Genomic DNA, 22,134 nt, shown 5'->3' with positions numbered 1-22,134 from the left:
GTTTAGATGTGGAAGTGAATCTTCTTCTCCCATATCCCTTCCTCTACAGCCATACTGTGCTTTCCATGTTACTTTGTAGTTCTCAAATCCTCCATCCTTCCAGTTCTGGCCAGACTGACAGTAACAGAAAACATCTGATTGAAACAGACACTTTTCCCCATCCCACTCTTATTAAAAAAAAAAAAAGATCATTATTAGCCTCCTTATGACAGTGATGTGGGCTGCTGCTGGCTGCAAACTAACAAATATCCGCAGTAATTAATAAGACTTGGCTTTGCTGTACAGTTCCTATTTAAGACTAAATTAAGATTACTTTCAAAACTCTGCATGGTGACTCCCTCAGAAATCAACTGCTCTCACAAGGCTTCTACCAGGTCCAAACCTCTACTAGTTTCAGCCTGACCTAAAGACTGCTGAGTTTTGATGCCATGAAAGCTTTGGCTGTAGGATTCATTTGCATTTGAATAACACCAGGGTTACAGTGACCATGGGCTCTGTGGGAGAGCAGGAAGGACAACAGATCAGTTTTGTTATGTGATTTGGAAGTGAAGGACTGGGAAGCAAGTTCTGGGTACTGTAAAGTATTGGGCAGCTGTGTGTTTCTGCAGAGAAACTGGGTCTGGAAGTATGGGACTAGAAAGCCCAACACAACCTGCAGGAGCATGCTGCTGTCATGCTGGGTATATTGTAGTAATGGGTTATTTTAGAGCTGATAACTATTCATTTGCTAATTCAGACAAGCAATAGATCAAGTCTTGTTGGAATCTAATCCGTTTGGAGAGCTATGGGTTTCACTTCTACCTCAAAGGTTTCAAAGGTGAAATTCAGAAAAGTGAAGCAGAGATTGCAAAGTCATCACCACATTTTGTTTATTCACAGTGCAGAAAGGTAGGGAAGGAGGGGGAGCAAGTCCATTTCAGAGATGCTGTAGTTGTGTTTGTTTGTTACTCCTTGATACTTAACCTTTCTGGTCTGTAATTTATATATTCACTCTTATTTCTCTTTTCCTTTCCTATTGTCTATCCAAGGTATTGATAGATACAATATTGTACAAAGACACAATTCTGGAAATTAAAAAATCCCATTAAATCATCAACCATGTGTTCTTGTCAGCAGAGTACTCTTCATTTCAGCTAAAAAGCATCTATGCACAATGCAATCATATAATATTACATAGGATATTAGACTTGGGTTTTCAAAAAAGACCAAGAGAGTTGAAATTTTCTATTAACTGCCTTGGTAATCTCCTTTGAAGCTATCAGCCTTTCTAGACAATTTAGTCCATTAAATGTCTTGCTTGGGTAGATGACTGAGAAATACAGCACCTGCACTGATAAATGCAAATTTTGCCTCTGTGATTATTCTGTATTTGGTATCTATATGCACAAATCAGGTTGCTATTACCTTGTGAATATTAAACTCAATTTGTCAATAGCCCTCATTGCAGCTGATGACAAATGTATGAAAAAGTGTGGGAAAATAAACATTGCACTATAGCAGCAACTGCCATGCACCACTGGCAAACCACAATGACACTGCAGAGTCCTTGCCTAAATATAGCTTAGATGTCAATGAATTAACACTGAAATGTAAATATTTTAAACACAAGGAGAACTCTCAGTCTTCAAGGTTAATTTTAATAACAATTAAGTGTTAAGTATGAAAACAAAGTCATCAACTTACATGAAAGGCATCTTATATAACACGAGACCTTATTGAAAATCAAATGTTTTTTTTTCCTACCCTGACAAGTATGAAATATTAAATCATGACCCGAAGAACAGTAGTTGTTGATCTTACATGAAAAATCTGATTGGAGATTTTTGCAGCACTTTGGAAGTCCCATGCAACGATGGTGCGATCAGCTGAGTCTCGGCTCACCGCATCCGTGCTTGTAAGAAATTCTCTTCCTTCAGGGAGGAAGAGTATATCCAAAGTCTGTTGTACTGCAGCTTTGTACACTCTCAACACCTAGTGGACAAAAGAGTTTGTTATTTTTTGACAGAATAAAACACGATAAGCTATGTTTTCCCACTTTGTATTACAAATAAACTCCATGAAATTACATATTAATTTTAAATATCAAAAGGTAGCTCCATTTAAAATGTTGATATACTAGTGTTTTTCAATAGCTTGGTCAATGAATATAAAGAATTAATATAAAGGAAAATTAAATTATATTTTTTAAAGCATCAGTTTGTATAATTTATATATTATATTTCTATATATGTATGAGTTTGTTGTAAATTATCAAGGAATTAGAATAAGATCCAGAAAGAGCTTCAGACAACACAATGTGAAGCTCGGTCTACACAAACTGCCTTCAATATTATGAACTCTTCTGGATTCATTAGAAGAGGCAAAAGAATCCTTGGCAGAAAGTTGTCCTACTCAGTGAGCCAGGCTTTAAAATGAAGGACTCAGGGAGTCTGGGGTGTCCAGAGTGGCAGCACTAAACAGAAGCAGCTGGGGACAAGCCAGGCCAGCCAGAGCAGCAAAAAACATTCCTTAGCTGCCTCCCAAGATGAAAACCAGCAGAGCAGCCACCTCAGGTGTCTGCACACACAGCCTGGGCACCACCAGGAGGAGCTGGAGCTGTGTGCCCAGCCAGAAAGTGAAAGGGACCTGAGCATCCCCATGGACAACAAGCTCAACACCAGAGAACAGCGTGCAGCTGCAGCAAAGAGATGCAGCTGGGTGCTGGGGCACATCATCAAGGGCATCACTAGCAGAGATTGTCATTGTCCCACTCTCCACAGCTCTTTTCAAGTCACACCTGGGACACTGTGTTCAGTTTTGCTATTCAAAAGCCACGGGAACGGGCTGAAGAGAGACCAGAGACCTGAGAAGATGCTCAAAAGACTGGGAAGCTGCTACATAAGGAAAGGCAGAGAGAACTGAGCTTGCTCAGTCTTGAGATAAAAAGGTTTAGGGGAGACCAAGTTCCAGTATTTAAAGGGTGGCTACAAAGATGATGGAAACTTCCTTCTTACAAAGAGTTATGTGGAAAAGAGGAGGGGTAATTGGTACAAGTTTCACCTGGGAAGATTTTGATTGTACAGAAAAAGTGGGTTAGATCCATACAGAAATGGATATCAGCCATAGGATTCTGAATATTTTAACAGCCTGTAAGCTGGATCTTAAAAAGTAAGATATTTTTAAGTATTCTCAGGAACACATGAACAATTTTAACATCCTTTCTTTCCATCTTTCTTCATAAAATTCTGTATCTATGTTGTCTAATTTGAATTTTGCAAATCAATAGTTTTGCTTTCTTTTTTCTCTGATTGCCTCCAGTGAAGAGAAACTTCAAGGCAAGTGGCCAGATCAAAGCAAACCATCTCTCTGACTATGGTGATCCTTGAAACTAGGACATGGGAAGACTCCTACTTATTAACATCTGAATCTCTCTCCAAGAGAGCTACAAACATAACTGCCTGCACTTCCAAAGTGTATTCAGAGGTTAGTTCTTCTTCTAATGTCACTAGAATACCAATAGAATGGAGAAAGTGCTTGAAGCATTATCTTGAACTGACTCCCAACTTTGTGAGGCATTTCAGTGTCTACCTGATACCTCTTATAGACCTAATGACTATTGACTCACGGCCCAGACCATTTGCAGATACATTTTTTTTTTTTATAACCACATCAAACAAACAATTTTTAGGTGTCACAGTGAAATAAATTATATTCCTGGTTTACACTTTCACCATTAAAAGAAAAATCATGTCAAGTACCAAACACAACATGAGAACTTCTTGATTTCTTGCCTCAAACTCAAAACTCTATGACTGTTGGGAAACAGTTCAGCAAGTTGATCCTGCTTTAGGGTGGATCTAATTGTGGATGTCCTGAGGTCTCTTCCACCTCTGTTTCCTGTGATCTCAGCATGTAGAAGGAAGGCAGCAGCAGCTGCTCCAGTTGCTTTTCACAGGTTTTGTAAAATACAGAGTTTAGACACATCATGTTTGCATTTGGTGAAGAACCTTAGCCATGCAAGCACCCTACATAGCCTGTAATAACAGCAACAAGATGTAAACCTGCACACTCAAAAGTTGCACATTTATCAGCAATCTGCCTGCTTTTTTAAGATAGTGAATATACAAATGTGTTACTTGCTCTCATCAGATTTTACAGACTCAGAATCTGCATAATATACAAAGCAATTAAACTTTGTAAAGCCAAAAGGGATATTTCCATATTTATATCCTCCACTTTCTCTATGGAGAAATCACCATGCATATTTCTTCACAGAGTTATAAAAGGAAGTCTATAGTTCATTAGTAAAGTAGAAAATGAAGCTATTTTGTACAAGCAAAAATGAAAAATAAAACCCCAAACTGAAAAAAAAATAAACCACAAAATATAATAGCTGCCTGGAATGAGAAATGGAAAACCATACAGAAACCTGACAGCTGTAGGAACTGCAGAAGAATGAAATCAAATTGAGGGGAGTGGACACAAAAGGCAGAACCTCCCTGACAGACTGAGGAGGCAGACACTTAGCAGCAGGCACCTTCTCAGAAGTGACAAGTCCAACCAGAGAGTCAGCAGGAGCAAGAGCATGGAGCAGCACAAGTGTAGAAATGGGGACAAGAGCCAGAAACAAAAGCCAGTTAGTGCTGGGAAATGAAGAACAACAAAATAGAGCAATAAATGACAACTTGCACATGGATATTTACAGTAGTGATTTTAATGGATTCTTATTTTAAATAAAGATGAAAATCACAGACATACTGTTTACACCTTCATCATCTAAAAAAGCCCCAAAGTTGTGACATGTGGGTACGTAATCATCCAGATGTTGTGTCCAGCATTGTAAAGGGTTTTGGAATTGCTTTTAACAGTTTTTGGAGCAACAGACATCTCTTGGTAAGGAAAAAGAAGATACTGTGAAGTTGGTAATGTGCAAATACTTTTAATGTTTGCTGAAAACCTGTTGGGGTCTTACAAAAACTGCCACTATCAATTTAAACATTTTCACCACTAATCATTAAACAATATTTGTTTGTCTGTTATTTAATAGGATATTTAAACAAATTACCTGTGTATCTTAGCTTTGCAACAGAGAACTGTCTATCAAAATTAGTACAAAAGGCCTTTTATTTTCTATATGTTTGATACATACCTCAAAAAAATTATGCTGTTTTATCTTGAAACCACACAGTTCAGTAGGAACTGACTTAGGGAACAGTAAATTAACACTTTGAATAGTAGCTGGGAATTTGATATACATACTATTTCGATTGCTCCATAGACAGCTTTAAAAAATAACTAATTGCAACATTCCTGCTCAGGAAAGCACTCATAATTAAACCTGCTTTGTTCTACCTTAGGCAATTAATTCATGACATGCCTGAGGAACTTGATTGGGAAAAGCACCAGTTTGCCTACCCTGCTGGCTTTAGTTTGTTAATAACAACTTCTGCTCTTTTCCTACTTGCAGATTTATTACCCATCAGCACTGGAAAACCACACTTCTTCAATCTAAGAATTTTAAGGACATAAAAGAATTAATTTCAAAGGAAGGCCTAATCGTTTCTGGTGTCAACACAATCCAACATAATAACAAAGCTTCTTCAATAAGGCACGAGTTCATGGCTGCAGGAATTCAAAAACAAAGGCAATTTAAGCAAATTAAATCAGTTCCAAACAGATTCTTACAGTTCTGGTGATTTGAAAAGCAAGCTGTGATGCTGAATTCAAGGCATATCTTTCAAATGGGTGTTTTATAATACTTCTCTGCATTAAGCACATACCATGCACATACTGGCATTCTGTTTGTCTCAAAGCCTCCAGATGAGCAATTCAGAAGCTGCTATTTGCCCCAGCTCTGTGCTGGTCACTTGTACACTGTGTGCAATGCACTTTAGGAAAAGAACCTCAAATTTTATGCTAGTGATGAGAAAGATATGTGTTTTTATAGCCATTGTTCTGGGCCATTAGGAGAGGAGGTCTCAAAACAAATCTAATAGGACTACAGGCAATATGGCTGGTCATCAGAAAAACCCCTTACCAGTGAGCTCCACGGCTTCCAACCTGTAAAATGTGGCATATTTTTTCTTTCATTTCTTGTCCTATCTTTTTAGATTGTGCATGGACCTGCCTCTTCCTACTGACATGCTGGGTAATTAGTTCAATGGGAGACTGATTAAATTTTCTCTGTGAAACAGTACTACAACATTAACAGTAACAAAAAGTAAATTTTAACTTAAAGAAAAGCTCACTTTTTTCACAAAATCGAAGGGTTTTTTATCTACTGTAGTGCAAACAATTGATGGCAATCTATTGTATTTCTCTTCATGCAATTAAAAAACCCTAGTTTTCTTTACTATTTTTTTTTCCAGTTTGTAACAGCTCTGTTTTCAGAGATAAAGCTCAACATTATTAAGAGATCTTGAGAATAATTAAAAGGAAAGAATGACTTTTTAAGATGAAGAAAAGGTTAACCTTAATCTGGTATTGATCTCTAAGATTTCAGAGATGAACAATGTTCACTGGCTTTTTTAAAGTCAATTTTAGATCACTTGAAAAGGCACAAGCATCTTGTGATGAAAATAATGGATGTGGTGGAAAAGGCACAAGAATCTTGTGATGGAAATAATCAACCATTTATAAAACAACCATTTATAAGAAAAAATTATTTTCCCATCAGATTTTATTATTTAAAATTATATCCCCATCTCAAATAGGATTAGAAGTGAAATCCATATATAGAAAAGACACAGGAGGACAAAGAATGGCTTTTCTGTGAGGCACTCACAGGAAGTTTTTAATACAAAAACAAGGAATTCGTAGTACAGAAATGAGATGACTGAGGAGAATCTGAAAGAATTGGAAATAAAGTCTGAGCAGCATGGAGAAGGCGAGTGGTTTCCTCCATTATAAGAATTCAGATGGCAAATGAGCAGAAGTCAGCTTCAAAACGCACAGAACAAGATGCTTCTTCAAACACTACATATTTAAACTGAATTCCTTGCTAAAGGAAGTTGCAGATGTAAAAAGATCAAAAACAACCAACTCCACAGTGTGAAAACTCAAAGTGATCCCAGAAGGACAAAGAGGCAGGAAGCACCCAAAGTCTAAGTTAGAGAGGCCTAGGTAACCATTGCTGGGAATAGTGATAAAGACATTTGCTGTGCTTTTGTATTCTTGTTCTTCAAAAGTGTATTGGTCACTGCTGGGGGTGTAAAATGTGTCTATAAATGGACTGAAACTGGAACAGCCATTCCCTGACAGTCTCTCACATGAGCATTCACACTCCAAAAGAAGAAATGCTTTGTTCCTGGCTCGTTTCAGTCCCTCTGGGAGCACAGGAGTGATGGTCCAGACAGGGGTAGGATTTTCATCTGCAATGCCACCATGTGAGGCTCCCAAAGAAACACAGCAGACTGCTCACCTGTGCCACAGACAAATAACACATGCCTTCACACTCAGAAAGCCCCCATTAAAGGAATGTTAACATTTAAAATCACATGCCATTATGCAAGTGCAAATATAGCCCCACCATATTTCTTAGAACATTTGCCCATGGATTCAAGAGGGTTTCTCTGAGAAGAATACCTTGAGTTTTCTAAAGCACTGCATAAATCATCTTATTTTAATTACCTTGTTCTTCCTAATACCACCAGTACATGACAATGTATTGGCTGTTTCTATAGAAACCAGAAGTGCAAGCAGCTCCAGCAGTTTCTACAGCCTTTTTTCATATTTATAGGCTATCCAGAGACAAATTCATTAGGGTCTCCTAAATACATGCTACTTAAAATGACTGCATCACATCTGAAAGAAATTGCAATAGAATGTTTCCAAGGAAACAAATGCAGTGCATTTGCACCTATTAATTTTTTTAACTGTGCTTTAACAGCTTGTGCTTATTTCTTTATAAACTCAAGTATGGAGAAATAGCTCACCAACGTAAAAAGCATCTCTTCAATTTTTTTCTTTTTAAGTATAAAGTTGTAGATGATAGTTGCAATTTTGTAGCTAAGTAATGTTCAGAGTAATAAACAAAGATGGGGGTAGAGAAAAAACCTGTTACTCTGCCTTGAACTCTGCTGTAAATAAAAATTTTACAGTTCATTTCAAGACTTATTTTAAAAACTTGAAATAGGAGCTTCCACCATTTTTTGCCAATTTTGCCAGTTGATTTGTGCTATATCTTATAAGATCTCAATTTTAATAATAGGAAATTCTGTGTAAATCTTCAAATCCATGTTTTCCTTAAATTTGCCTTGACTTTACACTAATCTTTTTTTCAAACTTTCCATGACAAAATTTTGTTATTAATCTCAAATAGTTGAACCTTTCTATTTCTTTGTACTCTTTCAATTTCTAGTAAGTTGCTATTTTTCCTGCATAATATTTTATTACTTTTTTTAACTGATCTTGCTAGCACAGGACTTTCTGTAACAAATATTTTCTAAAAATAAATTAACAAATTTTGTCTCCATTTAGTGGCATGCCTTAAGCTCTTCATTAAATTCCCCCAAGCCAGTTTCCTTTTTTGAGCCATCCCTTTTAGCCAGTTTTCTCATTATACAGTACCTGGGTTAATTCCTGCCTTCCCCAGCTTCTTTTATTGCTCTATCCTAGTCCAACATCATAAAGTGACATCAAGTAAACTTCACACAATCAACCTTCCCTTAAATAATATGATATTTTAAAACATCTTCTATTTTTATATCTGTAACTAATATTTCAAGTCTGTTCTGTGGCTGTCCAGTTATATTCTACTGGGTCTCCTCTACCTGACGCCGTTTCTCTCTTTCCCTCCTTGTTTAATATAATCAGTGGATTTGCATTTATGGAGGTCTAAGAGTTTCAAATAATGCTTTAGGATCAGAGCCACAGCCCTGTCACCTTCCATTTATTCCCTCTCTCATTTATTCCTTACTGTGTGGTGCTTCATCAGGACTTGCTGTCCTGGCAGTTATCACAAATAGCTCTTGCCAAAGCTCCAACAAACCTCACTAGCTTGTGACACTGGACACGTGACCAGCGACAGAGAAGAGATCAAAAAGAGATTATATCCAGCAGCTGAGTAAATTATTCCTCTATTTTTAATAAAGTCTAAAGAAATGTTGTTAGTGATCTCCACTCACAAAGTCCCTCACATTTCAGCATGGCAACAGTAAGGAACTAGATCCTGAATGTTACCAAACATTAACTTGCATCAAAGCAGAATATCCATAAAAGGTAAAACATGCAAATCTTAAAAATAATGTAATGGATACATTTAAAAACTTTAATGAGTACATTCAGATGTAAGCTCTGACTGCTGTACATCAGAGTTTCACCAGAGCTAGCAGCACCCTTGCTCTATGCTAGGCAAAACTTGCTGACACACATAAATACATTGTTCAATGTAGGTTTGACCATTCACCCTATCTTCAACTTCAGCTCCTTTAAAAGTATGACCAGGTGAGTATGACCAGTTGTAGTCTTTATCTGATAGTACATCTGTGTAAGCTTAGAAATCCAAAGGGAAAAGCAAAAAAAACTGTAGTCATATTTACTTTAATGAACACAATAAGGTCCTTAATGCTGGGTTAAAGAATACAAGTCTCAACCTTTTGTTCACTTTGGTATTTCAAGGAATACTATAATTTCAGATAGAATAAATGGTTGGAATATATATTGTATCCTGTCTGAAAAGCCAATGTAGATCAGTAAAAATGAAGGGTGACTGTGCTGGCTTGTGCTGAACATCTTATGAAATTCTTCCAGGGCTCAGAGAAAGGAAATACTTATAAAATACAGAGCTACTTTAAGGTCTTGGGGTTATTGCACTTTTTTTTTTTTTTTTTTTTGGCAGGTTTTACAGGGTTTATCTAGGTCTAAAAATCCCATGGGGGCTGTTCAGTATGATGCTCCCTCCTTGGCCAACACTGAAAATAGTTTTATATTTTAAAACACAGCAGCCCACTTCCAGGTTTTCTGATCTTTTCATAAAATCTCTATAAACATTCTCCAATTTTTTCATAAATGTAATCAATCTGTTATACAATAATATAAAATCTCCAGAATAATCTCTTTACCAGAGAGACAAAACTTCATTTAACACAAACAGAAAGAAATACCACTACAATAAATCTCCACAGGCTATTCAGCTGCCTCTTTTATTTTGCTTTCAGGCTTTGATTACTTGTGTCTGTAATTTTGAGATGCATGTACACTTTACATTTCACTGAGAGGTTAACAAGCTGTCCTATCCATTAATTTCTCCGAAGTACATTGCTTAGCTTTATCTTAAAGATTTAAACACCCTTATTGTTCTTTCATTCTTTGTCTTGCTTAATACCCAATGCTACATTTGAAATTATTTTGCCTATTTGCTCAACAGAACAGGGATAGCAATAAGTATCTTTCAACAGTCTTTATTTTTTTTTAATATCTGCCTCTCTGATTGTGCCTACTGCGCATTTCTCTCATGGTTTAAAGCCAGCCAGCAACTAAGTACCATGCAGCCACTCACTCATTTCCCCTGTACCATGAGTGAATTGTCAAACTGAATTGAAAAGATTAATTTATACACGTCAGCAAGGTTTACATTGTGTAAAGCATGGATGCTATTAGCTCCTCTAAAATTTTTCAGTGTTTTAGTAGCTGAGAGGATGCCTCTAACCAACTTGATACATTTTCTCTGGGACTTACAAATCCAATTTTTGTACCATATTCAAATCATGAATAAATATTAGTAATCAATGCTCATAAATTCATGATCCTGGTCAGAATAATTAATTTTTTAAAATACTAATATGAACTATTCTATGTCATTTTCCATTAGCAGAAAGCATCAATGTGGCACACTGCCATAAAGCAGCTTATTTAAACCACTACATGTATGTGTAATTGGACAACATTTTTGCAATTTCTCATTCTCTCTCTGTTATGCTTAATGTTTTGCTCTGAATTTCCATGAAAAATCCCCTTATTTCCTGATAAAATTGTCATTTTGCCTCACGGTTAATTTTAAGTTGTTCAAGAGGATAGCTTGTTAAAACACAGAAGTACATCCTAAAGAATGACCCCTGAAATTGAATTACCAGAACATGCTGAAATTGAGTTTTCAATGTGCAATGAATAACAAGATACAGATGCCTGATTTAGGGTGTTCTCTCTATTGACAAAATATGCTGCAAAGCCTGAAAAGGCTATCAGGAGTATGATGATAGGAACAAAAAGAATCATTAGTTTACCCACACATCATTCCAAGCTGAGTGACAGATTAACACATTTGAAAGAACAGGCAAAACAAGAAAATCTTGTAATGAATTAGGATGAAAGAACTTGAAAAACAGAAAGCTTGTTTGTGTCAAAATTGAAACAAAAGTGGCATGAGGCCTCAGACATCTATTTCAGTTAAGAGAAAATGGCACTTCCTAGAACACGACAAATTGCAAAATATTGGCTAGGACATTCTCCAGTTTTAACTATGGCTATAAGTGTGTAAAATGGATAAGATTTCTGAATAAAGATAACAATATAAACTGAAAGCAGGAATACCTGAAGAATCCATTGAAATCCCCCAAAACCAGGAAGTGGCAGACATGACATACTGATGACACTGATAATTCATGCCTGACCAACATTTCATTCTATGCCTGAGAGTTTGAAATGTAACTACAATATTTTGCAGTAATGATCCACAGGTGAGGCTAACCTCCATCTCAGGAACCTTTGTCTGTTCTCTGTTGCTGCCTCATGTAAACTCTGTGCTACCACTCTCTGTTTGCCTTGTGCCTGTTGCAGCTACACTGTTCATCGGTGAAGGTCAGTCATGCTTCTTCTCTCCCACCAGTTTTCAGGACCAGTTTCACTGAGAAGACTTCCCAAGACAGCCAAAGAGCAAACTCCAGTCCACAGAGATGCACATATTTCTTTAGGAGGCACCTTCTGCAGAATATCAGGCTGAGGTGGTTGGCAATATTTGGCAATCACAGCCTGGGATGTTTGTGGTACTTTGCTAGTTCTGTCCAGGTTAAGCATCACATGCTCCTCTTCACAAAAAACTGCTTTCTGAATCTCCCTTTATGCAGGTCTGATCTTTAATCAGGTTTGCCAGAAATATCAACTGACTGTTCAGTGGTTAAACTGAGGGACCATCAGAATTTAAAGCCTAAAAGGAAGGAGCTGCTTTAAGAAACAAACACATTTATTGTCATCATTGCTAGGAATACAGTTTGATACCTTGTCTAGTGCCAAGGGAAAGCACCACTGAAACTCTGACAATTCACAAGGGGAGAAAAAGGGCCAAGAACTGCATTTTTCAAGCCATTTCTCTTGGTGACACTATAACACTGTTCAAAGTTAAAACTGCTGAAGATTGACAAAGATACTGACAACAGGAGAGTAGCAGACTCAGGAGATAACTCAGAACTAATCTATCCAGCACGAGCACTTACATCTGTTCTCCAGCCCCTTAGCTCTACTTGAGTCAATGCCAATTTTGCATAGTCTTCAGATCTTGTCATCAAAATCACTGGCATCAGAATTGCTGAAAAAAAAGTTTTACTCAAGCATAAGTCTTGGATTGTAAATATCCATTGTAAATGAATCCTCTATTTCCTTGAAACTGAAGTGCCTTCTCCAACATCAGTATTTGAGATTGTGTCTTTCCACCTCTGAAAAACTTCCGACATATTCCTCCAGAACCATACACAACATGAGCACTGCCCAGACAGGCACATTTTGCAACATGTGGCTTCAGCCATTTGTTACTGCAGAACAGAACAGTTATCATTTTCTGTCTGGAAAGACTGGACACTCTAGACACACACAGGCTGGAGGCATTGCCAGTTTTGGCATGACCATGCCCATCAATCACAACTGATTTCTATCTATAGAAAGCTATAGAGAAATCATCTTCACAGATTCTCATAGATGGCTGCTCAAAGATACGCACAGGTGCAAAATCCATCATAAAGAAATGACATGGGGTAAAAGAATGTCTGTGGCTTTGTACACAGCCAGACTATCACTTGACTTCGTGTATAACTAAAGGATCATTTCCTGTAGTTATATTATAAATAATATATAAAATATTATTAGACCAAGTCAAAAAATCCAAGAAATAATGTTTTATCACCTACATCTGCCATCTTCTCCTGGACTACAATCAAAGAACTCAAATTCGACATAACAATCAACAATCTTTAAGCCTTAAAAGATGACACCCATTTAGTTCCTGAAGCACCTTTAAAGGCAGTTCAGCATACCATGACAACAATAGGTTCTCTGTGTTAAAAAGGACATTGAAGTATTCAATCACAGATTGCACCTCCTCTCCACAATTAAGTTCTACTGTTATGAGAGTCTCAAGAAAAAAAACTGTATTTGCTATGTCATTTCCATGCTATGAAACCACCGATCCTGCTCTTCAAGAGTAAAGACTTCTATTAGTCTTTCTTCTTCAATTCCCTGCCACTAATAACAGTGAAAATGGAAAATCTAATTTCCTTTTTTAAAAAGTTACATAGGTATTTTTTATTAAATGTGCTTATATTTTGCAATTTAAAACCAGAACCATCTTCCTTCACAGACCTATGCTTTGAGAACCTCTTCACATCCCTATGAAGGGAAAACTAGCTATCATACAAGTATGATGGGTGCAATACATCCCATCAATTTTTACAAAGGTTTTCATACTAACACTCTAACTCTGAAACTCACAGTAATTTTATTTTCAGAGTAGACTTAGATGTGGCAGTCTCAATATGTATTTATAATGCTTTTCTTTTAAGAACTTATTCGTGTGGTAGAGATCCTACATAATTAAATGCTTTCCTCACACATCAGTGACAAACAACTGCAGCACAGGAACTTGACTGTTAATTGCACAAGAATACTCTGTTTCCTCAACAGAGCAATTCCCACAATGATTTCAGAGCTCTCCTGTTAGAGCCCTCATACCTGAAATGCATGTCCCTTTATCTCTCACCTGTTATTCTTAGTACATCACAGACAGAGACAAGATGTGACTATGCTATCTTTTTTCAGGTCCCTTCTGCCATCCCTAAGAGCAAACAGATGGCAAACTATGATGAGTAGGATCTACCCACAGAGAAATTCAAAGGAAAACAAAGAACTAATCACTTTACAGTCCCTGCTTCTCTTTGAGCTGTTCTGTGCATGAGGATGTTGCTTACTTTACAGCAGAGTACAGCTCTGGTCTTACCTGAGCTCTGAATGGCAGCTGGGAGCATGCTGCTCTTTTTGGTTCATGATAAAGTAAAAGCAGATGCATTTCACACCTCTGTGGCCCTTCGTGCATGTAAAAATTGCTCCAGGCCTCTGTACATAAGGTACAGGCATAAAGCACACATCCTGACCCACGTGTAACAGCTTGAAGAGCAAATTAACTGTACTGCTTCCTGACTTTTCATGAGCCTCAAATGAGCTATTGGCTTTGTTTAATTTAATTAGATGTTACTTATACCTACAGAAAGAAAAAAATATAATTTTTCTGTACAATGTTCCTCATAGCACTACAAACACATTACAGAGATTCATATCAATGAATAGGAACACAGTGACGAATGCAAAAGACCTCAGAATAACATTTCAATGAAAGACCAGTAAGTACATCTATCATCTTGATAACACACAGCACACACAACCTAGGAAACAATGGAAAGAAAAAGAAAAAATATTTGCTTTACCTTAGAAGTCCTTAAATCCCATGCTTTAACTTCTGGGCTGAATCCTCCACAAACAAAAACATTTGACTCTGTAGGGTGGAACTTCAGTGCACTGATCCTAAATTCTGTTTTGCTGCTAAATATCTGCTTCCCTAAAATCAAATGACAAGCAGACATTAAACTTTGAGCAGAAAATGAAATATGTTATTAATTTCAACTTAGTTTCAAAAACAAGGTTGCTAAAAGTGAACATGCTTATAATAACACACTTCAAACATCTGGGGCTAGTCAAATTAATGAAAATAAAAGACAACTCATTAATTTCTATCCACTTGAAATTGCTCCTACTCATGCCCATGAGCACCACTGAAAGGAGACAACAAGTGGTTCCCACTCTAAGGAGAGGAGCTCCACCAAGGTCACAGTTCAGAAAACAGGCAGGAAGAAAACCATAAATCTAATGGTTAAATGTTTCCCTACTGAGAAGCCAGTCTTCTTTTCAGTGAGACAAAAATAACTTTAATAAAACATTGTCTGTACAGAAATACCACGTCCCAATCTATATTACAACTCTTGAGTTGTTTACTTAACTTTCAGCAAAGGTAGGAGTGAAACATCATCTTGAAAGTAGGAAATAATTTGCAAACCACTATATGAAAGCAATAGTTGTTCCCGTGGATACCCCGTTGCCAACATTTAATTGTACACATTAATCTCCACAGGATCCTGAGGTTAGTATCAATTGGATTGCCTGCACTTTGGAACACAACAGAATTCAGCTACGTTAATTTATAGGACTTTTCCACAGTTCACTGCTCCCTTTCATCCTAACAAATTCATGATATTACTGTACATTCACTGAAATAAAATTTTTGGAACAGCACTATGGACCAAAATAAATATATCTGCTCACTTTCACAATAACTGTGATTTGCATTCTACATATCCCATAAAAAGATCTACATTAAATAAAGTTACTGCTGTAAGCACCAGTGAAGGAGGTACTGCAGAACTAATACAAAAAAATTCCTTTAAAATACTATGATCAAATCTTCTTAAAATATTCTTTAATTTGCATTTTATGCGAGGGTTATCTTAAAACAGGCTTTTTTAAACAACTGACAATGCTTTCAGCTAAAAACATTATTGACAGATATAAACTCTGTCAGTTAGGTGTACAATACTAAAAATCATTCACACTGATTTTTTAATGCTTATTTTATTCTCTGGAGCTGATTATTTGATTTCATCATCAGTTCCATTTTCCTCATCTACTGAACTCAACTTACACAGGCTAAGACTTGTAAAATTACTTACTTATTCAGTTTAAAGAAGAGAAAGGTTTTACTTCATCACACATGCTCATCAAGGGAAAAGATTGGGAAAAATATTACAGAGAGCCTAAAGGAGGGATGAGTGTTGTTCTATGTGAATTCTGGTATTTGTGGGGGATTTTTGTCCTTTTTTGAAATGACTCACCACCAAATGCCAGTGCAAGATCTAAAGGGCCTCTCTGTCACTACTAAGTGAAACACTTAATTTTGTCCATGAGTTCCTTCCCCAAAAGGACAAAAAAAGTCATCAGAGCAGCAGAGATTTTCTCCACAAGTCATATCTGTGACCATCTCTTGCCATGGAACCTTTCAGAACCCCAACACCTACAGGGAAAAAAAAAAAAAAAGACTCCACAGGGAAGGAAGAAAGTATTAAAATCATCAGTTATAGGAGCAACAAGATATTACTGCCATGTACACCACTACCAGGCATAATTTGGGGGGCTTTACAAAAGGCACATACACAGGCATCTTACCCTCAGCACTTGAGAAAATACTGAATTACCCCATGGAGGCTCACTACTCAGTTTAATAGCACTTTATTCCCAAAGGAATTTGTTTCTTACTAGTTCCCAGCTTAATAAAAACTCTGGGAGTATAATCAACAAGTTTTCAATGGGACTGCAGCCAGAAATTAGCAAAAAATGCAGCCTACCTGTCCTAATCCTGTGACACAGCTTTACAAAGGACACATCAAGTGATCACTGTTCACAAAGTGTCTTGTCCCAATGGCATTAGACACATCCATAACTGATTCAGGGGAACTCCTCATTTAAGCTTTTGTCAATCACTGGCTTTGCTATGTGTTTACCTGCACAGGACTTCTCAAAACTGCTTTTTGTATAATAAATACTTGTGTTCTCTAGCCTAAGACACGAGAAATTCAGGTAAAACACAGGGAAAAAAGATGTGCACTTAGTTCAAGATGCATTTCATCTACCAACTACAAGATCTCCTACCTTTTCCAAAGAAAGATTGATTTAACATAATTTGTTATTAATTAGTCAATTTTTCCATCTCATTCCCAACTGCTTTTAAGTAATTTAATAATTTGCCTGATGTTTTCTTCAGGAACTAAAATGTTCAAGTTCCCTACTCTGTCTCTCCCTGTTTGAAAGAGAAGTGGGCACTGAATTTGCCCTTTTCCTGTCTTCTAGAGGCTGCAATTTATCCAAAAGCTCTCCGTGACAGTCACTAACATAATTAAACCGTAATATTCTCAGTGTTATGAATTCTACATCACAATGTAATAACAAATAAAATTAATGCAAACAACTTGAGCTTTTTATTCACCTCTATACTCTTTAACCTCATTCTTTTTCCTATTTTAAGCTGTCACCTTATGATTTGATGCAGCTATTAACCATTTTTTTTTACTTAATTCAGTCACAATCAACAAATACTAAAAGCTCAGGCTCTCCAATTAAACACTTGGAAAGACAACCCTCCCTCTCTCATTATCCCCCCAAAGTGAAATTCAATCAAACATCTCTTTTTGGAAATTGAGTAAGCAGTGTTATTAGATATATACATGAATTCCATTCTACTGCCATGTCACAGAAAATGAGCAAGACTGGAATACAGACAAACTGAACAGCAGCAGTTAACAAACTCAAAAGGTGTTAAAGAAAGGAAACACTCTTGTTGTCACAACTAAAATTTATTCACTATTCACTCAGAAATTTAGGAAAAATATCCATCTGAGTGATGGAACAGATCAATACAAAAGATGACATGGGGCATTTTAGCTCATGCAATTCATTAATTTGAGACACTGAACTCAACTCTTAACCTTTTTCTGTACAAACTTTGCTTTGTGTGTTATACTACCATGAGCAGAATTTATTCTTTCCAGGCTGTAATGCTGCTATGATGGAACCTACCCCATAGCTTGGGAAATCCAGGTCCAGTGTTTCTTAAAGATCCTCCTCCACCTTTCTGGAAATAATTTTTTCCAGTTACCCATATTTTTATCTACAATTTCTTACTTTATTAAAATGAAATATTCATCTTTGGGGAGCCTTATTTTATATATTGAAAAAGATGGCCTATGAGGAGAAGACCCCTTATTCATAGCAGGTATAACTCAGCACACTTGTATATACCTTTATTGTGTATATATTTATTGCATTTTAGTTCCTAAAGGCAGCATAACCAACTTATAGACTAGAAAATTAGGTCTTTTGAAAATTTCTTTGGCTAACTGAGGGAAAATCCATACCACATATCATTCATTTTTCTTTTTAAGGGGCTGTTATTCCAAAGCAGAAATCAAATGTTTCTCTAATCCTTAATTTTCACAATTTCAGTAACAATATCTACTATATCTTTTGCAGTGTTTTATGTTCCTTAAAGGCTTTAATTAAATTCTCCAAGCATTAAAGTCTTGCCAGTAACATAGTAATAACATGCACAATACGGAAAAAAATCTTTAAAAATATCTTGAATATATGTTTCTGCTTCTTTATGCAGCAGCCTACTGTGAAACTGCTCAGCTATGAAATCAGATGTTTTAAAGGCTATTTAACATTCTGAATTTTTCACAGAACATCAGCACAGCTGCTCAGCACAGGATGCTTCTGTAACTGTGCTTAGTGGTCCTCAGGTTCACACACCTACCAGCATAACCCTAAAACATTTACTTCCTTACTCTAATCTGTAATCTGTCTTTCTGTAAAGAAAGGTGAAGCCTGAGACTTACAAGGACACAAGAGCAATCTTGCTTAGCAAAATGGATTTCCCTCTGTGTTTAGAAAAAGACATAGAACAACATATACAAAAATATTTCATTACAGTCACAGTCCCTCTCATGTACAATAGTGAGAAAACACATTAGATTGACTAGACATCATTTGTTCTTTACAAATCAATGCTGTCTGCTACTTCTCCATTCTTGGTGTGCTTACAAATGGCCTGATTATTTTCTCAAGAACCAAAGTTATATTGATTACATATTTTTCCTAATTTTTGTCCCTACATGCTCACAAGTTCACAGCAAGTGAAGATGTTTGAAATATTAAATAATTTTCTCTTATTAACTTTTGAAACATTCCCAGGATAAGTACTTTTCAGCAAGGCTTTATACTAGTAAGCATAAAAAGTAAAATGTTGTTACCCCCTAGCTGGAGAGTGACCCCTAAACTATGCTCAACTTATTTCAGAAAACTGCTGAATTTTGGGGGAAACCTTTGACCTCATATCTGAGGTGCCTGCATATACTCAAAAAAATATAAACAAGCAAACAAAAACAATATTAATCAACTAGGTTTTTTTCTGAGGTGACATATAAAAGCTTTCTGCATATTAAAACATACTCCTCAAATAGTGCTGGGAGAGAAAAGGAGGAACAGAGGAATGCCACAGCTTTCCTGGGGTGATGTTTAGGTAAGAGAACTAGAACTCCTATGTGAACAAATATGAGTACATTAAAAATAGTAATGTTATATCTATAGGACTATCAAATTAGAATGGAAAATACATACAAAAGAAAATTTGAACCATTCTCTTGGTAGGTAAAAAATGTTCCATTAAGAAATTCTCTCATTATAACTCTGAGGAAATTATATTTGAAAGTAAGCTCAGTCCATGAACTAAAATACAACTGCAGCATTTGGCAACTTAGGAAAGGTGCCAAAATTTCTTGGAACATTCCCTCTGTCATAATATTAAAGAAATGAAAAGTATCTACAATATGCAAATAGCAAAAAACTCAGCCAATGCTCTGCCTATGCTATTATACCAATTCATTTGTGACTAATGAAAAATCTACTGATTAATAAAACATGCATTCCAAAAATAAAACAGCTATAAATAAATTCTAAAAATACAATTACCCTTCCAAAGTTGGTAGAGCATCTCCATTACACCTGGATGTAACAGAAGTTAAATGTCAAATGTATTTGACCTAGAATATTTGAAAAGCATTTTTTTCAGTGCTCTTGGACTATAGCACTTTTTAATACTCTGTAAATAACAATGTGTCTGAACTACCAGTAATAGAAAATGACTGTGTGTTATTAGAGAAAAAAAACAGGGAGTCTCAGACTGCTGCATTATTATCATATTTGTGAAAATATTCAAAAGGCTTTATTTTTATAACAAAATAATGCATTTTAAATAGGACAATAAAAGAAATATTAACCAGTAACAGACAGTAAATCTGCATGTTTTGGATCTACCAATATTCATGAATCTCCACAGTGCAGTACTGAACTTGCCTGATGCAAAGTGCTACTAATCACAGAAACACTCATGTGAATGACTCATGCATAACCTTGAGTTCTTTAAAAATTAATGCATATTTTGGTCTGACCCACACTGAATGTGTACAACAGCTTTTAAGAAAACCATATTTGTGGAGAGTCTTAGCCTCACATCCTGGTGTTACGGCACTGGATGGCCCTTGAATATAACAAATAATGATTTACAAAAATGGAATTTAAAAAATACTTGCCCAGCAAAATCTATTATCTATTATCCAAACCACAGTAAGATAACTCCTTGTACCTCATTAACTCATATTCTTCTCTTGTCTGTTCTTCATCACAGTAACATGTAGGTTGGACCTCCAGGTATCATGTAGTCTGAATCCCTACTCAAATTATGTCCAGCTGCAGCAGATTCCTTAAGGGTCTGTCCACTGAAGTTCTGGGTATCTCCAAGCACAGACTCCACAGCTTCTCTGAACAGCCTGGTTTAGCATTTGATGACCCTTGAGCTGAGCCACCAAGTTTCTATGTTCCTACATTGCTCCTTTGCCTCTTATCCTTTCACTGCCTATCTCTGAGAAGAGCCTGGTATTGTTTTCCCTACGTAGCAGGTAAATACTTCCTGATCTGGCCTGGAATGACATTCCTTCTTTGCTGCTGAGAGCAATGCTGATTCATATTCACCACCAGGACCTCCAGGTATTTTTCTTCAAAGTTTCTTTCTAACCAATTTAGCATCAGCCTGGTCTGTTGCACAGGATTACTCCGTTCCAGATGCATGTCGTTGTTGAACATCCTGAGATTCCTATCAGCTCATTTTTTGTGCTTGCAGTATTTTAGATCTTTTTATATCTAAGAACTTGCATTAAATACACAAGGATGAGAGGTTTCATGGTGTAAAACTCCAGGATAAGATTTCATGGATGTGTCTTCTAGCCTTATAGCAGGATTTCTCTGCCAACAACAAAAATTCTGTTTCATTATTAATGAGATTTCAGTGTTTGCTTCTATTTTGATGTTGTTTAGATCATAAACATTGAAAAAAACACTCCAGAAGATGCAATATATTATGACATGGGATACCCAAATTAAAGTCCAATCTTAGAAAGAAGATTTCCTGAAGAATTTATTCTAGTGCTGTTTGTTAAAAAATTGCTGACACATTCCTTTGAGAAATATCATAACTAACCTTCATCAGACCCAGAACAATTAGCCAGACTACAATTTCAATTTAAAAGGGCAAAAACTATGTTCCCAACAGAAAATGACAAAAATCCCCCACAACTCAGCAGCTCAATACTATGCATGTACTAAGCTGTATTTGCAACCTTTTTTAAACCTTCTAAGTCATTCCATATAGATCATTAGGTTTCTTTTAGTGAAGGGCATGTAGCAAATTTTATAACACAGATGTAATATATGAAACGTATACTGAAAACAAAGACAAGAAAGATTAGATTTTAGGAAATGACTGGAAAAATGTTGAATCAGAACAAAACATACAAGAGCACAGAGCCTGAAAGAGAGCATTATTATTTATAAAATCCCACTGGCATGCACTTACTACATTTAAATACACTGCCAGTTAGTTCACACTAGCAATGGAAAGTAATTAGGATTGAAGTCCAAAAAAGTATATGAAAGTCCAATGTGAAGGAACAGTTCTAACATCTACATGAAGTTAATCAAAGAAATCATCTCAGCACTGATGAAGAATGAGGAGGAATGAATGATTCAGTGAACTAATGTAAATCAAAATCTTATAGATGCCTTAGTGTTTTTCAAATGGAAATGAGGCTTTTTATATAAAATTGATTTGGATTCCAGAGGCAAACTGCTTGCCCTGTCTCTCTGAACAGAACTGACTGAAATGTATGAAGAGTAACTTTACACAGGGAAGGAACTCAGAAACTGGCTTGCATACATAGGAAATCAGACTAACTGATCACT

General features: G+C 36.3%; 1 protein-coding gene across 1 annotated transcript in view; it reads right to left on the bottom strand.

The window, feature by feature from the left end:
• Nucleotides 1-22,134, bottom strand: part of WDR25 (WD repeat domain 25) — a 59,167-nt gene that overhangs the window by 2,104 nt on the left and 34,929 nt on the right. The window contains exons 4-5 of the mRNA XM_021549723.3: nucleotides 14,664-14,794; nucleotides 1,801-1,971 (exon numbers count right to left, since the gene is read on the bottom strand). Of these exons, the coding sequence (XP_021405398.3) occupies nucleotides 1,801-1,971; nucleotides 14,664-14,794 (302 nt within the window). The remainder of the gene's footprint in view (nucleotides 1-1,800; nucleotides 1,972-14,663; nucleotides 14,795-22,134) is intronic.

The sequence above is a fragment of the Lonchura striata genome, chromosome 5 (genome assembly GCF_050655825.1).
Source record: "Lonchura striata isolate lonStrDom1 chromosome 5, ASM5065582v1, whole genome shotgun sequence".
Taxonomy (NCBI): Eukaryota; Metazoa; Chordata; class Aves; order Passeriformes; family Estrildidae; genus Lonchura; species Lonchura striata.
The sequence above is the reverse complement of the archived record's forward strand: the minus strand, read 5'-3'. Positions and strand labels throughout refer to the sequence as shown.